Source organism: Chiroxiphia lanceolata, chromosome 11, assembly GCF_009829145.1.
Source record: "Chiroxiphia lanceolata isolate bChiLan1 chromosome 11, bChiLan1.pri, whole genome shotgun sequence".
NCBI lineage: Eukaryota > Metazoa > Chordata > Aves > Passeriformes > Pipridae > Chiroxiphia > Chiroxiphia lanceolata.
The window spans coordinates 19,603,059-19,618,474 of NC_045647.1; the positions used below are offsets into that span (position 1 = coordinate 19,603,059).

The window sequence follows — 15,416 nt, forward strand, 5'->3', positions numbered from 1 at the left end:
TTCAGCTAAGATATGAGAAAGAAATTCTTCCCTGTGAGGGTGGGGAGGCCCTGGCACAGGTTTCCCAGAGAAGCTGTGGCTGCCCCATCCCTGGAAGTGTTGAAGGCCAGGTTGGACAGGACTTGGAGCAACCTGGGCTAGTGGAAGGTGTCCCTGCCCATGGCAGGGGGTGCAATGAGATGATCTTTGAGGTCCCTTCCGATTGAAATGTTTCTGTGATTCTATAGTACATCTGCTACAGTTTTATTGCATTAATACCAAACTGGTTGAGGAGTCCTGCTATTAAAAAAGTGCTGAGCAACATATTCCTATACAGATTTGTGGTGGAAGTGGCAAAGATGAAGGATTCTAACACTTGGCTATCCCTTTTAAAGTTTGACCATGTTTGACCTGACCATGGGCACGGTGTGAGGTGCTGTGTGCTGCAGAGTCTGGTGGAACCATCAGCCCTGCAGTCCCAAATAGGTCACCATGAGCCAACCTGTGTCTCCAGTGCCATCTTTCTGGACCAGAAGGGTTTTTTAAGTCTTTCCAGAACTAATTAGAGGAACTGAAGGAGGAGATACTGGTAGCACACAAAATGTGGAAGTTATTCTGTTATTCTGTTATTTTCAGCTTTAATGTAACATTTTCTCACTATTCTGCTACCCAAAGCCTGCTTTCCCTGGAAGAGTAAAACTGCTTTTTTCACTGCCACATTGTCACTACAGCACCTCAGAAATAACTGGGACCCAGCTTTTACTGTAATTACTGTGATTTATTGTGTCTCAGATAAGAAGTGTTGTGGTTCCTATGCCTGCTTCTTTAGGTAGCAGCTTCTGCACGCCAGGATGAGCTGGGTATTATCTGCATCTTGAAAGTTAGTGGGTGGGATTTCACAGTGCCAACTGGAACAATCTCTGGGATTTAAAGAGTCTGAGTTTGTTACAAATAACCTCTCCAAGATAGTTAGAACTTGTCTTTTTAGGTAATGTGTCTTGTATTTAAATATGTTTCAAACACGGGCTACTGTGCAGTGTTTGAATTAGGAGTGTCCATCTCTTCTGTAAGCTGTCCATGCTGGGTGCATGTCCTGAGGGGCTGGAATGTCTCCTGTGGGGCTGGAGCGTGTCCAGAGAAGGACAACAGGGCTGGGGAAGGGTTTGGAGCGCAAGTCTGATGAGGAGCAGGTCAGGGAGCTGGGGGTGGCTCAGCCTGGAGAAAAGGCTCAGGCGGGACCTTTTTGCTCTTTCCAACTCCCTGACAGGAGGGGGGAGCCGGAGGGAGGGCAGGTTGGGCTCTACTCCCAGAGAACAAGTGACAGGACAAGGGGAAACTGCCTCAAGTTGCATCAGGAGAGGTTCAGGTTGGATATTAGGGAAATTTTCTTCATGGAAAAGGTGGTCAGGCATTGGAGGGGTCACTGGAAGTGGTGGGCTCACTGCCAGTGTCCAAAAAACATGTAGATGTGGCACATGGGGACATGGTTGAGTGGTGGACCTGGCAGTGCTGGGTTGGCGATTGGACTCAGGGATCTTAAAGGTCTTTTCCAACCTCAGTGGTTCTGTGGTTCCACAGTCCAACCGCCAGGTCTGTCCTGACAGCGCGCTGGACAGAGGCAGGCAGTGTGTTCCGCCACCTGGTCCTTCTGTGGCCCACAAGCCAATAAGCCTTTTCCCCTGTTGTCTCCCGCAGCAGCAGCAGCCCATGTCCCAGGTCCTGGCCAGCCAGCCCGTGTGCCCGCTCCAGCCCGCGCCACACCTGCTGCCCCAGTTCCCGGCGCAGGGCTCGCCGGTGGCAGCCAGCAGTGCCCCCCTGAAGCCCCTGCAGATCTCCACTGTGCCGCAGCTCCCGCCCGTGGCCCCCTCCCAGGTAACGGCGTGTGAACACATCCATTTGGGGAAAGCTCTCCAGCTAATAATTAACGTGATTTCCCGTTTTCGTGTGGCTATTTTGACTGCATGCCAGTTTAATTAGGCCATGAGAATATTTGCTTTTTCCCAGTTCCTGTGTATTCCTTTATTATTTATTATTTGTTTGGTGAAGCAGAAATCTCTTGTACCCAACCATGTGGCATCCAGTTAATGGCAGTTCCAAACTGGCAGTGACTGCTTTTTGATGTTGTTTTGGTTTGGGTTTTTTACACTGTCCCCTCTGGAACACTCTCTTCCCCATCCCAGGCTTGATAGCATGAGAAGTTGTCCTTTTTTTTTTAATTTTCTGACCTCCTGACTTCACCACTTTCCCCTACACCTGCCACCCCTGTCTCTTTCTCTGCCCTGGTTCTGATCTCCAAAGCAGAGATGTACCCTTCCCTTGGCCTGGGAGGTGGTTGGTGCTGTCACTGTGTTCACTGGTAACAACCACTGTGATGTGAAGCAGCTTGTGCCGAAGGGCAGGAGCAAGCTGGCACCATGATGCCAGGGTTTGTTCCATCACCGGGAGGTTTCAATTGTAAAAACCCTTTTTTCTGGGTTCTTCCACGCTGCTTGGGTCGCAGCTTATTTAAAAACAAGGGTTTAAATAGTCTTACTGAATTTTGCATGAAAGAGTTTCATGTTATGTCTGGTTTAATTCCTTTTAACTTCTGTTAAAATAAAAGCAGCTTTTAATTAGGATGTTGCTTGAAGGCTTCAAGATGGTGTTAGAAGTAGTTTTAAGCTTCTAAAGTATAAAAATGCGTCCCGAAAGTTTTTTTTTTTGCTTTTACTAATGATTTAAGCATAAATCAGTTTTTATTACTGTTTGTAAACCTCAGGAAGTGAATGGAAGTGATTAACGAGCAGACATAATTATCCTCATGGCACAGGTGGTTTTTAGGGACTTGCGTGGCAAATGGAACTGTTTTGTACCATCAGTGGAAACACCGGCAATTTATGCGATATTGTATTTTTTTCAGATTCCTCAGTTTCCTGTCATTCCTGCAATTACTCCTCTGGCAGGCCTTGACAGCCTTCCTCCAAACCTCTCTGACATCCCTGCTGCAAACGTGCCCCCCATTCCTGCTCCTTCCCAGTACTTTGCTCCGGCCGTGATCCTGCCCAGCCTGCCCATGAACCCCACCCTGCCCATGGCCCCCAACTCCCCTGCCCTGCCCATGCAGGCCGTCAACCTGCCTCACACCACCGTGGCTTCCCTGGTCCTGCCCTGCCAAACCATAGTGCCAAACATGTCGGCTGCCACGATCCCGCTGCTCGCCGTGGCCCCGCCGGGAGTGCCAGCGCTGCCGCCGCACCCCGGGGTGCCCCCGCTGCCCCAGCAGCCGATGTTCCAGCCCACCTTCCAGCAGATCCTGCCGAGCGACGCACCCTCTCCCCACCACACGCAGAGCACCCAGGCCGTGTCCCAGGCACAGCAGCCGCCTCCTCCTGCTCCTCCGGCGCTGCAGCCGAGCGTGATCCACCCTCCCGAGCCGGCTCTGGCCGCGCCGGGGGCTGCTCACCAGGTAACTGCCGGGCTGGGGCGGTCTCTGGGCACGGGCATTCCCGGGGCTCTCTCCCTCACCAGCACTCAGTGGGGAGGCTCATTCCTTGCTCTTGAGATGTTTTGTTGGCTTCTCGACCTCGGTCCTGGAGATGGTGGCTGGAGCTGTGAGGTCAGGGGGGAGCAGGTGGTGCCTTCACCCAGGGACAGGGGGGTGTCATGAGCGTAACCCAACAGGCTTTGGGCAGCGAGAGGACGGAGCACTTTCTGAATTCCCTCTTCCTTCTCCATCTCAAATTTGAAGAGGTGTGAACTGTGGTTCTCCTGGGGCAGGAGGGCATGCCGAGCCTTGCTGGTGCCCATACCCTAGTCCATGTCAGATGCAGAGGATACACATGGGGGAGTTGGCAGGAGCAGAAGAATTGTTTTGATGCAGAACATCTTTAAGACAGCAAAGGGAAGTGTCCATCTGGTAACAGCTCCGGAAAACTGTGTGGAAGAGCACTGTCAGGCCTGCAGGGCAGGGATGGATTCGAACTGCAGACCCTTCCCTCCTTAAGAGAAATTAAGCATAAATGGAGCTCGAATAGTAGCAGTATTTACAAGGAAACTGGCTCAGGACTTGTTGACAGAGTCTGTAAATACTTCTCTCACCACATCTGTGATACGACAACGTGAAACACAGTCTGACCTGAGCAGGAGAGGGCACTCAAATCTGTTAATTAATGGCATTTGGAAAATCTGTGTTCTGCCACATCCCTTCGCCATAACATGCTGATTAAAATTCATAACATCCCATCCCAACCTGCCATAGCCCAGCATCTTCGGAGCACTACATCATTTTTAAATTTCTCTCTTCGGCGGTGTATTTGGTACAGAAATACTGTCTGTGAGAATTGCAGTAGCATGCAGCCTGGGAATGTTACCCAGTATTCCCAGTGGCTTTAGAGGGGGTGGAATCAAGCCCATTAGGCACAGGGAGCATGGCAAACACCAGAACTGGAGAGCTGATGTTCCCAAACCATCTTGACACAGTTGTCACTTATCAAATATGCATGGAAGAGTTGCATATGGAAGAATTTAGAATAAAAAATGGCTATTACAAAGTGCAGAGAAATATTTTAAAATACATTGTTCTGATGTGAAGTACTTTTAATGGAGAGGTATTTCTGTACATAATGTAGTGCTGTTGTTGCAGTTGATGTTTAGCACCTCTGAGTTTTGTTTCGCCCAGGTAAATTAGACATTGAAATATTTTGCGAATTATTCTAGTTATATAAGATTTGAAATAGAATGTCACCACCCTTCTGTGGTGTTACACCACAGTTGTCAGTCTAAAAACCCCCCCTTGGGCAGCCGTGTAACTGTGAGGTGCTGTGAAGCACATCCTGTCTTTATTTGTACCCACAATAAAACCTGGGATAATAGTTTTCAGCTCACATCCAGAACCTGCAGAGAGCATGCAGCAATGAAACAGTGTGGCCTAGTTCCCATCTGAGTCTTGACTTTTTTTAATGTATTTTCCAATAGCCTAAATCTCTAGGTGATGATACTTTAAAAAAAGTACAAATTAGGCACAGTTCTACCTAGTACTAAAAGTCTTTTTTCTTCCATATACTCCTTTCTTTCCTTCTTTCTCTTCCCACAAGCTCTGTCCCTTTGGAAAAAATACATGATGTACCTAAAAGGAGAATGTTCTGGTTTTAAATATACAACTCAAAAGGACTGTTATGCAGAATAACAACCCAGTCTCTAAGGTAGTTGGAATCCTGTCACCTCAGTCCAGTTCCCACCAAGTGCTTACGCACACGGGTTATTTTAATGCACTGGAGAAATCCAGTGAGATAAATGAAAATCCCTCTGTCCACAGGGGAGTGCTGGCAGGATTGGGGCCTTTGGGCTTGGCATGTCAAGGGTTAGGTTGTGACTTCAGTGTGTAAACTACACTAAACTAAAGTAGGACACTGGTGCATATCCAGTGAAAAAGAGTTAATTGTGTCACTTAACCCAGCTACTGATTCTGCATATATGGCAGATTCCTTAAAATATCTGAAGTTAGGTTATGGGTAGAGTGTATTTTTCTCTGCTTGGACAGTGGTAGGCTACTAAAAGCAGAGCGAAGTATTCAGGAGAATGAATTAATCACCAGAGATTTTGAAGGGAGTCCAGAGGAGGCCACGGAGATGCTTTAAAAGGTGGAACCCCCTCTGCTCTGGAGCCAGCCTGGGAGAGCTGGGGGTATTCAGCCTGGAGAAGAGAAGGCTCCAGGGAGACCTTAGAACCTCTTCCAGTGTCTAAAGGGGCTCCAAGAGAGCTGGAGAGGAACTTGGGACAAGGACCTGGAGGGACAGGACAAGGGAGAATGGCTTCAAACTGCCAGAGGGCAGGGTTAGATCGGATATTGGGAAGGAATCCTTCCCTGTGAGGGTGGGGAGACCCTGGCACAGGTTGCCCAGAGAAGCTGTGGCTGCCCCATCCCTGGAAGTGTCCAAGGCCAGGTTGGACAGGGCTTGGAATTCCATTCTGGAATTCTGTGATTTTTCATTACTTAGCAAAATATGTCTTTGTCCCTACAAATTAACTGGTGCCTGAGCAATGCACACGGTGTCATAATCATATAGAGAGAATCTTTAGTTTTTTTATTTAGTCATTTCAAAGGAAGTTTAGTCTCTTTAGTAGTCAGTGAGCTCACCCAAACCCGGTCTCACTGCAGAGCTGGGGTCCTTTCTCCATGGATGCGGGTGACTTTGATGCCTTGTCACGTAAGTCCCGAGCCCTCTGAGCAGAGGTGTGTGCTAACAGCTCTCATTGTGTTGCAGCCCATGCCTGGACACGCTCAGTTTGCTTTGGAAGCTGGAGCCCAGGTGCCCGTGCTGCCGGTGCAACCTTCGATAGTCATGTCACCGCCGTTGCAGCTGCAGCCTGAACTGGTGCCGCCCTGCGTCGCTCCCGAAGGCGCTCCCCAGGTCCATGGCAGCCTGGCCACAGCCAGCCCGCCCGTACCTATAGACCCCAGCCTGCCTGTCCAGCCCTCTGCTCTGCTGCAGCTCCAGCCTGATCTTTCCCAGCCACTGGGCCAGCAGCTCCCAGCCCCCTGCTCGGCTGTCCCGGCAGGCGCAGAGACATCTCAAGAGGTAGAGCCCTTCCTCTGAAGTAACTCACGGGCCTCAGCCTTAACTTCGTGCTTCCTCCTTTGTGAGACAGTGAGCTCATTGCACAAGGGAGGTTATCCCCTCACTCTGTTGAGCCGCTTGTCCTGGATGCCGGCAACTCTGGGTCAGCAAATAATTGGCAATTCCAAGTGAAGCTGGAAACCTCACGTTGTACCTTGGGAAATGTCTCCTTGAGGCAGCAGCGCTTGTCTGTAGCTGAGCACAGAGATAGACATTTAAGAGATTAAGAAATTCTCACTGTGGGTCAGTGAGAATTTGTTCTGTAGAGTTTCACCTGTGTTTTGTCCAGTCCTGTTTTAAATGTCTCAAGCACTTGTGTGACCAACCATCATTTGCCTTAAGAAACTGCTCCATTATCTAAGCCTTCGTTATGCAAAAGCCCTTCATGTTCCTCAGCTTGAGCACTATTCCCATTGCATTTAGCATTTTGTCCTCCTGTATTGCCTGAAGTCTACTCTAGCCCTGGGATTTTTGTTTCTTCAGATATTCATAGGCATTCCTAATTCTCAGTGGTCATATAAGCAGGACATGTTAGTGATTTCCTTTAGAGAATGTCAGCTTCTCCTGTTTGCTATTTTGACTTTTCTTTCCACTCCCATAATTACTTAATCTTCAGTCTTGACAGAACATCACAGAACATTTCCTTCTCTTCACCTCCCTGTTAGCAAAGCAAAACAAAAGCCATGACATTTCTACCTAATTTCAGGAAATAAGTCTGATTTGTTCTCCACTTGTGGATGTAAATGTCCCCCTGTGATTCTGCATTCAGAGTTGTTCCTCTTGAGGCTCTGTTCTGAGCTACCTTTCCTCCCAAAGTATGTGTTTCATCTTTTCAAGCTGAATCTCTTGGTTCTGCCTGTTCTTCCATGGCTTATCAGATACCTTGACTCCACAGTGCAGCCTGGAATTCCATTGGAGGCACAACTCAACACTGCCTCCAGAAGATGCTCAGGAAGGGTTATGCCGACACTAAAGCTGGATTCCAGTTCCCTATTTTTCCTGTCCATCAGTGGCAGATTAATTCCTATCAAATCAACGTTCCTGCTGTAATGTAGGACGTTTCCTCGTGAATGTCTGTATTCTGTATCTTAGATGGAGCAGGAATGGTAGAGCCTGTCTGTAGTACTTCACTTGCAGGCTCCCCAGAAAAGCCTGGCTGGGTCAAGCATGTCCATCACTTAAGGTATTCCTTCTCCAGCTGCCTTTTTTCTGAATGCACAGCTCATGACAGGGTCAGTGCTGGTGCCTTCAGTGCAGGGTCAATCCCATTAGACACTGTGGAAACACGAACAAACCTCCTTGTTGTGCAGTGTGATATGGGGGATAAAAGTCATCCTGTACTACCTTAGAAACCCCTGGCCATCAAGGCACATGTCTGTTCTTCACGTCCCATATCCCTCAGGACATTTAACCGCTGGTTTGCTAAACTCATTCTTGTGTCCATCTGTAAGTTACCCCCTTCTCTTGTTCAGTTTAAGAAATCAAGCCGGTATCAATCCATGTGCTCTCCATGCTGGTTTTCGGATATACATTGGTAAAGTCTTCTTGGGTGTAAGAGAAGTTTCATACTTGTCTATATAATCCAGACACTGCATTTTGTTGCTATTCTGCCATAATGTTTTTATCTCTCCCGTTGTGTTCAGACGTGGCAGCCCTCGCATCCCAACCGACCTGAACCTCTCAGGCAAATGAGATTTTTGTAAGGCACTTGGTCAAGTGCATTACCAAAATGTAGATACATTATATCTGTGTTCTCATTGTTCATTAATTTTGCAGTTTTATCAAAACTGCAGTCAAGCTTGGCATGGCCTGTGTGTGGTGTTAGAGACAAGGAGTGGGACTCACTGGTTCACTGCCACAGAACCAGTGGGGCTGACTGGTTCACTGCTGAGCTTTTAACCCCAGCCCACCACTGCTTGAGTGTTAAGTGTAGCAGTTGCAGTCCAGGGGCTTGTTTCTAGCTGTGCACCTGTAGAAGGATTTTAAAGACATATGTTTGTAAATATATATAAATATATATAAAATTATATATATTTATGAATATATTTGGGGTGTGTGTATATGCACAATTATATACATGCACGAGTGTGTGTGTCTGTGTACAAACTGTGTAAGTTTGTTACAGCAGGGCCTGTAGCACCGTCACAAATTATGTGGAAATGGGTTTACCTGGTGCAAAAGCCGTGCTATGATGTCTGTCCCAGAGCTGCAACCATTGAAGAGTGAGGCTTTTAGGGGAAATTTGCGTAGAGGACAAGAGGACATAATGTGAAGGTGGTGTTATTAAATGATGAATATCCATGTTTTAATTGTAAGTTCCTCAGAAATTTTCCCACTAAGCCAAACACAATGAAAATAATGAGCATATTTCAGGAAGCTATATAAAGCAATTAAGCAAATTAGCAGATACATTCAAAAATAAAAGACAATGGGTGCTGATCTGAATTTGTCCCTCAATCAGGTTTTGCCATGGTGGTGAGAACTGTTGTGTTCCTTTCACCATCTCATCTGCTGTGGAGGCAGCAGAAGGGAGCTGGTTGGTTGGTGGCTCTGTCTGAAAAAGTGGTTGAGGCCTTGGACAGAAGTGATGTTGGGAGGGTAAAATGGGACATTTGTTTTATTTCCAAGTTCCGAAACTGGTTAAACAGAATGGTTTTAGGGTTACTGGTATCAACAGCAAACCCTTTCTTAAAGGTGTGTTTCCTCTGCCGATACGCATTTGCTTAAATGACTTTTTCTTGCATTTTAGGAGCAGGCAATACAGGACAAACTGCAAACTCTGTCCCAGAGCTGTGAAAGGTATTGTTATTATCTCTTTGGTGTAAGAAATGTTTGCTTTCTGGAGGCTGTTTGTCCTGACCTGACTGGGAGGAGATGGATGGGGACACATCTAGGGAGAAGCTGGCAGTGTTCTGTGTGCCCATTCTGGCACCTCCAGCTCTTTCAATTCCTTAGTTTGGGTGCAGCATCCTCGCTTGGTGTATGTACAGCAGTATGGAACTTGTCTTTTTGTTAGGATAACTGAAAAGGTACAGCCCCTGGCTTTGACATTGTTGAACCTGTGGGAAAACATGCCACAACCGGTATAGCTAGGTATACAGTTTGTTCCCTCTGGGAATAAACTGGGTATTCCCAAATCACCTCCTGTAAGGATCCTTCCGCAGGTCTCTTAGAGGGAACGGTGCATTGGTGGGAGTTGTGTGTTGAGCTGGATGCCTTGCCCACTGCAGGAACCAGCACCAACTCTGTCCTTATTGATTGCTAAGCCTTGGGATTAGAATTTTCATGACCCTTTTCTATTTTCCTGAATAGACAAAATGAGTTCAGTGAATGAACATTAAAGACACCTGTTTCTGACCTTATTCTACCCCATCACAAAAGTTCACCTGACACAAGTCAGTGCAACCCCACAACCATAAAGTGGAACTTTTTTCCCAAGAGTTTGCTGCTGTTAAATACTGTGTGGAAAGGGAGATCTAATCTTCTGTGACTATAGATTCGTTCTGGCTGTAAGTAAGTTAGATGTGATAGAACAAAATGATTGCCCTTTGTAGGAAGGCACACCAAATTTTCAGTCACTTTTTGAGTCCTAACTTGTCTGTTGCAGAGGTGTGTTTAAAGGCGGCTGTTAAACACAGCACCAGCACACGCCTCGTACTCACAGAGGGAGGGCTCACTCTCCCAGGTGAAATAAAGGACAGCTTGGAGCTGGGTTGTGCTTTTGTAGAGTGGACAGTAATGGCATCACGTGGCTGGGAATTGCTCCAGAGATGTGATCTGGAGTATATCCCGTGCACTAAATGTGTTCACTTTCCTAACACAGGAGTTACACAGACAAGGTGGCTGCAAATGGAGGAGAAATAAGTTGTTCTGTGCAGCTAGTGCAGAATGAGAAGGAAAGCCTCGAGTTTAGGAAAGGAAGTGGATCCATAGGTTAGACTTCAATCCTTTTCTCCCTGTGTGGCAAAATGAACACAGGAATAAATTGTCCAGGAGAGCTATGGAATCTCACAGGAGCTTTATAAGATCAGTTTACACACACCTCTGTGAGGACTGGTTTAGCCAGAGCTGATCAGCCCTTGGGGTAATAAATGGGCCAGATGGCCTCACAGCTTTCACTCCTCACTTGTTTTTTATGAACCTGAGGAAATTTCCTGCAAATTCATTGCATGTTTTATGTAGGCCATGTAAGGCTGGAGCAGCTACTGGCTTGGCTGCTAAAAATATTATACTGTTGCTAGGTGGTCACCTGGGATATTGGGGCACAAAACCTTTCTGATCCTTGAGAGCTGCAGAGAGAGGAGAGGCAGTCTGCTATAGGATGCTGTACTGACCTCATTCTTTCCTCCCTCTCCAGCAAACCTAAGCTGGCCCTGTTTACCCCTCTGCTGGGAGTGCAGGCAGGCAGGAGCTGAGAAAAACTGCACCTTGAAAAGGTAGGAACTGGTGCAGTTCAGAGAGGGACTGTCAGGATCCCTGAAGTGAAGGTATAAGGTGATGTGGGCATATATTCAGAGCGATGAGATTTTCCCTATGGTGTTGTCAGAAACATTAATAGGTCATTTCTTGGTAGGTATGGTAGCCAGAGAATGTACCTGATGAGAAATAGTGCCCTTCAGTGAGAGAAGGCACTCACTGAGTATCTTCCAGCTGACTCAGTTTGGCCAAAAAAGGTGCAAATGTGCCCTTTTTTTTGCCGCCTCTGTTGTTGTGTAGCTTACCCACGTGTGACTCCCTTGTGTGTGACTCTGGGTTTATTTTGGGGTTGTTCTTCCTTTCCCTTATAAAGCTACATGAGTCCAGATGTTGCTTCGGGTAAAGAGATGAGTGACAGCTTTGAAGGAGCAATAGGAAGTGGAAAGCAAGAAGGAAAGTCTTCGAAGAAGCATAAGAAGTCCACGCGTGCTCGTTCGCGCCAGGAGAAGTCCAACAGACCCAAACTGACCATATTAAATGCAAGTACAACCTGCTGGAGGGTAACTTTGGGATTCCTTTGGCTTTGCCAGGAGTAAAGGTTGTTAATCTCTGCGTGCAGGTGTGTAACACGGGGGATAAGATGGTGGAGTGCCAGCTTGAAACCCACAACCACAAGATGGTGACGTTCAAGTTTGATTTGGATGGTGATGCGCCAGAGGAAATCGCTACTTACATGGTGAGATGTGGCTCCCCACAGGCTCTCCGTGCACCGGGTTGCTTCAGGCAGCTTCTTCTCACATGTGCTTGTTGCCCAAGCTGTCTGACAGCTGTGGAATGAGACATTAATCAAAAAAATACTGTTTTCCTCTTTATTTTGATGTGGCCCTCTAGGTAGAGAATGAGTTCATCTTGCAGAGTGAAAAAGAGACTTTTATTGAGCAAATGAAAGATATCATTGATAAAGCAGAAGATATGCTCAGTGAGGATACAGAAGGAGAGCGAAGTTCTGACCAGGGAACGAGTCCCCAGCAAGATGCTGATAGGCTGGAAATGAGCGAGGTAAGAAATGCTAAATAAAGTTTTCTAGTTTGATTAATTTCTCTTTACAGCCAGATGCTGTAAATTAGTTTTGCATCCTGTGTTCAAAAAAAGTAAGAAGTTTCTTAGCTAGAAAAATAATGGTTTTATTTTGTTAAGCCTTACAATATGAGTGCTCCTTGGGATGATGCTCCTCCTGCACTGGTAGAGCTCATTCTTCTGTTGTTTCTTTAACAGGAGAAGCGTCAGTCTCAAGTGAAGACACCTGTGTATCAGCAAAATGGTAAGTGTGCCTTTAAATTTTTAGTGGAAGTTATGCCTGCCCGTGGCATGGGGTTGGAACAAGGTGGTCTTGATCCCTTCCAAGCCAAACCATTCTGTGATTTTATGATTCTATGAATACAACTTAATCTCAAGCTTTGAGGCAGTGAAGAGTTCATGCAGAGGTTTGCAACCACTGGTGGTTGGAATATATCTAGAAATAAGGGTGTAATAGTGATCCCTGCTGTTAGCAAACTGGAATATTGCAGGGCTAACTGGGATGGATGGGACATTTGGGGATGTTAGGGAAGCCCTGAATGACACAAGCTGATAACTGGTGGAAAAGTCAAGAAGGTGCAGGGAAGCATCCTCTGAACACAACAATAAAAATATTTACAAGAGGAAGCTAAAAGATTACATTTGCATTGGGAATTTAATTGAAGTGTCTAACCCCTCAGTTTCCAGCTACTCTGGTGTTCCAGGGGGAAACTACGTTGGCATTCCTGGAGTATCTTGGCCTCTAAACACAACTGTATCTTAGGGGTCATACAGACAAATGGGATGGGGAGGGAATTGGCCCCTGCTTCTCTCTGTAAGTGCATGGTGTTGGGATAAATGAAAGGGACCTGGCTATCAAGCCTGTCTGAGTTCAAGAAGCATTTGGACAATGCTTTCAGGCACACGGTGGGATTGTTGGGCCCCTCTGCAGGGCCAAGAGTCAGACTCTGATCCTGATGGGTCCATTCCAACTCAGCACATTCTGTGAGTCTGTGATTCTCTGCTGAAAGTTTGCCATTTACATATTAGATGTGACAGGCTTGAAGAGAAGATGTAGAAGGAAATATTAGCTACAAAACTTCCAACATGGAAAAATTCAGCTGCATAAACTTGACAAAATTAACAAATTTACCACTTTGAGAAAACTATCCACTGTTCCACTAATGAAATGTTCATGTACATAACTATCACTCTTCTAAAAGTGTGAATGCCTGAAAACAAATTTTCAAATAACTTCAAATATTTGGCAGAACTGGGAGGCACCACTGTCTGCCTTCCAGAAGGGATGAGGATCAAATTCGAAGCCATTGGTCTGCTCTTGGCTGTAATTGTAGAAGTTCTGATTTTCTTTCTGAACGTGGAAATTCAGGTTTGGACACAATCTGGAGACGGTGGAAAGCCTTGTGTTTACTTGTTATTTTCTTTTCATCCCTAGTTTTGCATACTGGAAAAAGGTGGTTTATTATATGTCCTGTGGTGGAAAATCCAACTACGGATGCACCCGAATTTTCCCCTCCAGTACCTCCCAGTGGCCAGCAGGCAGAAGGACCAGGTATGTCCAAACTTCATAGAAATATCTGCTCTGGAGCTGCTGTGTTGTCTCTCTTCTATCCTCACCTGACTTAGCTATGATGGTTTCACTTCATTTAGTTGGAGGAAGAAAATGATGAATTTTAAGTTGGGCATTTACAGAGTGATCCTGATATTAAGCCAAATTGGGAATCTATTTTAGCTTCAGAGAAGTGTCAGTATTTTAGCTCTACCTTATGCTATTAAGTAGATGAAGCCTTGGTCACTGCAGTGCCCTTTCAGTGAAATATTTTTTTACATAATCTGCAAATTCTAATTTGATGTGTATAACAGCTATTTTCTGGTGGGAAGCTGTAAGGGGTTGTCCCTGCAGCTGGCTGGGGGGTGTGGTGGTGATTTTCTTTCCTTAAAACATTCACCTTTCGTTTGTGTTCTCTCTAGACCCGGAGCAGGATGAGCAGCCCATGAGCTCCGCAGTGACAGACGTGCCCGAGGTCGGGGCTGGGCAGCAGCTTCCTCTGCCCGGAGGAGTCTGTGACAGCCCCCTCGGAGCTGCTCCATCCTTGGCACCAGCTCCCACTGCAGCAGCTTCCGCCAGCGTCCCGAGCCAGGCAGAGTTACCAGCCTCAGCATTGCTGGGATCTGCCCTGAACATCCCGGAGCAGGCGGCAGCTGGCGGGGCCCAGCCAGAGTACCCCCCAGCCGTGGCAGCAGAGTACCCCCCAGCCGTGGCAGCAGAGTTCCCCCCAGCCGTGGCAGCGGTGCCCCCTCATCCGGGGGGGCTGGAGGAGCCCCCCGACGCCGCCCCCACAGCCCCGCAGCTGCAGCCGCCGGCAGACGAGGCTGCGTGTGTGCCCGACGTGGAGATCGCCTGCTGCAGCGTGGGGCCGCACAAGGCCGTGCCCGCGGCTCCCGGCCCGCTCCCGCTGCTCCCAGACACCGTGGTGCTGGAGCGGCAGCCGGTGGCACAGGTACCGCCGCTGCCAGAGGGCGGCCAGCCCGGCACGGGGCCGCTCACCTTCGCCAGCCAGCCCTTCCCCGCTGCCCCCGAGGGGCTGGGGCTGGCGGGGTCCCAGCTGCAGAGCCCCACGCAGGTGCCGCTGGCTGCAGCCCAGCCGCTGGCCACGGTGCCACCGGCGCAGCCCGTGTCCGGCCCCGGCGCGGGGGTCGGGCTCCTGCAGCAGCAGAACCCCCCTGGCACCACCGAGTCCGATGGGGAGGGACCCCCTCGGGTGGACTTCGTGGACAACACGATTAAAAGCCTCGATGAGAAGCTGCGCAATTTACTGTACCAGGAATATGTTCCGACTTCCTCTGCGTCAGCTGGGACGCCAGACACTTCTGTGCCACCCGAACAGGGTGACACTGAATTTACCTTGCCACCTTTTCCCGAAGAACAAGGTCCTGCATTGGTGTCAGATGGGAGGGATCCAGGCTATAATGTCCCAGACACCAACCAGGATGTGAAAGCTGCTGCCGAGCCACCGGCACCCCTCGTGCCATCGGAGCTCTTGCCCTGCCCACCACCGGTCAGTCCCACAGTGGTTCTGCCCTTTGTGCCCCCAAACCCAGCCTGTAGGGCCAGCACTGGGGCAGAGCTCAGCACCCACATACCTGCAGTAGGACGTGTGTATATCTCTTGCTTCCCTAAACATTTTCATGTCTCTGCTCCAGAGTATGTTACCTTTGCCTGCTGACTGGCTTTCCAGTGTGAAAGCTCTCTTGAATTTTTCCTGTTGGATGCATCCTAACTAATTTTACAGAAATGCTTGTTAGTGAAAGCCAGACTTTACTTTTGGATTTAAAAGTGGTGTAATA

At 47.9% G+C, this 15,416-nt stretch overlaps 1 protein-coding gene across 10 annotated transcripts in view; it reads left to right on the forward strand.

The window, feature by feature from the left end:
- The window catches only part of WNK2 (WNK lysine deficient protein kinase 2), a 120,513-nt gene that overhangs the window by 71,681 nt on the left and 33,416 nt on the right, over window positions 1-15,416 (forward strand). For 8 of the 10 annotated variants that reach the window (XM_032698761.1, XM_032698752.1, XM_032698755.1 and 5 more), the window contains exons 10-19: window positions 1,675-1,851; window positions 2,879-3,424; window positions 6,222-6,536; window positions 9,325-9,374; window positions 11,365-11,530; window positions 11,611-11,727; window positions 11,883-12,050; window positions 12,267-12,312; window positions 13,504-13,620; window positions 14,040-15,127. In XM_032698761.1, the coding sequence (XP_032554652.1) occupies window positions 1,675-1,851; window positions 2,879-3,424; window positions 6,222-6,536; window positions 9,325-9,374; window positions 11,365-11,530; window positions 11,611-11,727; window positions 11,883-12,050; window positions 12,267-12,312; window positions 13,504-13,620; window positions 14,040-15,127 (2,790 nt within the window). The remainder of the gene's footprint in view (window positions 1-1,674; window positions 1,852-2,878; window positions 3,425-6,221; window positions 6,537-9,324; window positions 9,375-11,364; window positions 11,531-11,610; window positions 11,728-11,882; window positions 12,051-12,266; window positions 12,313-13,503; window positions 13,621-14,039; window positions 15,128-15,416) is intronic. The other 2 variants (XM_032698754.1, XM_032698759.1) reach the window with 2 other exon arrangements.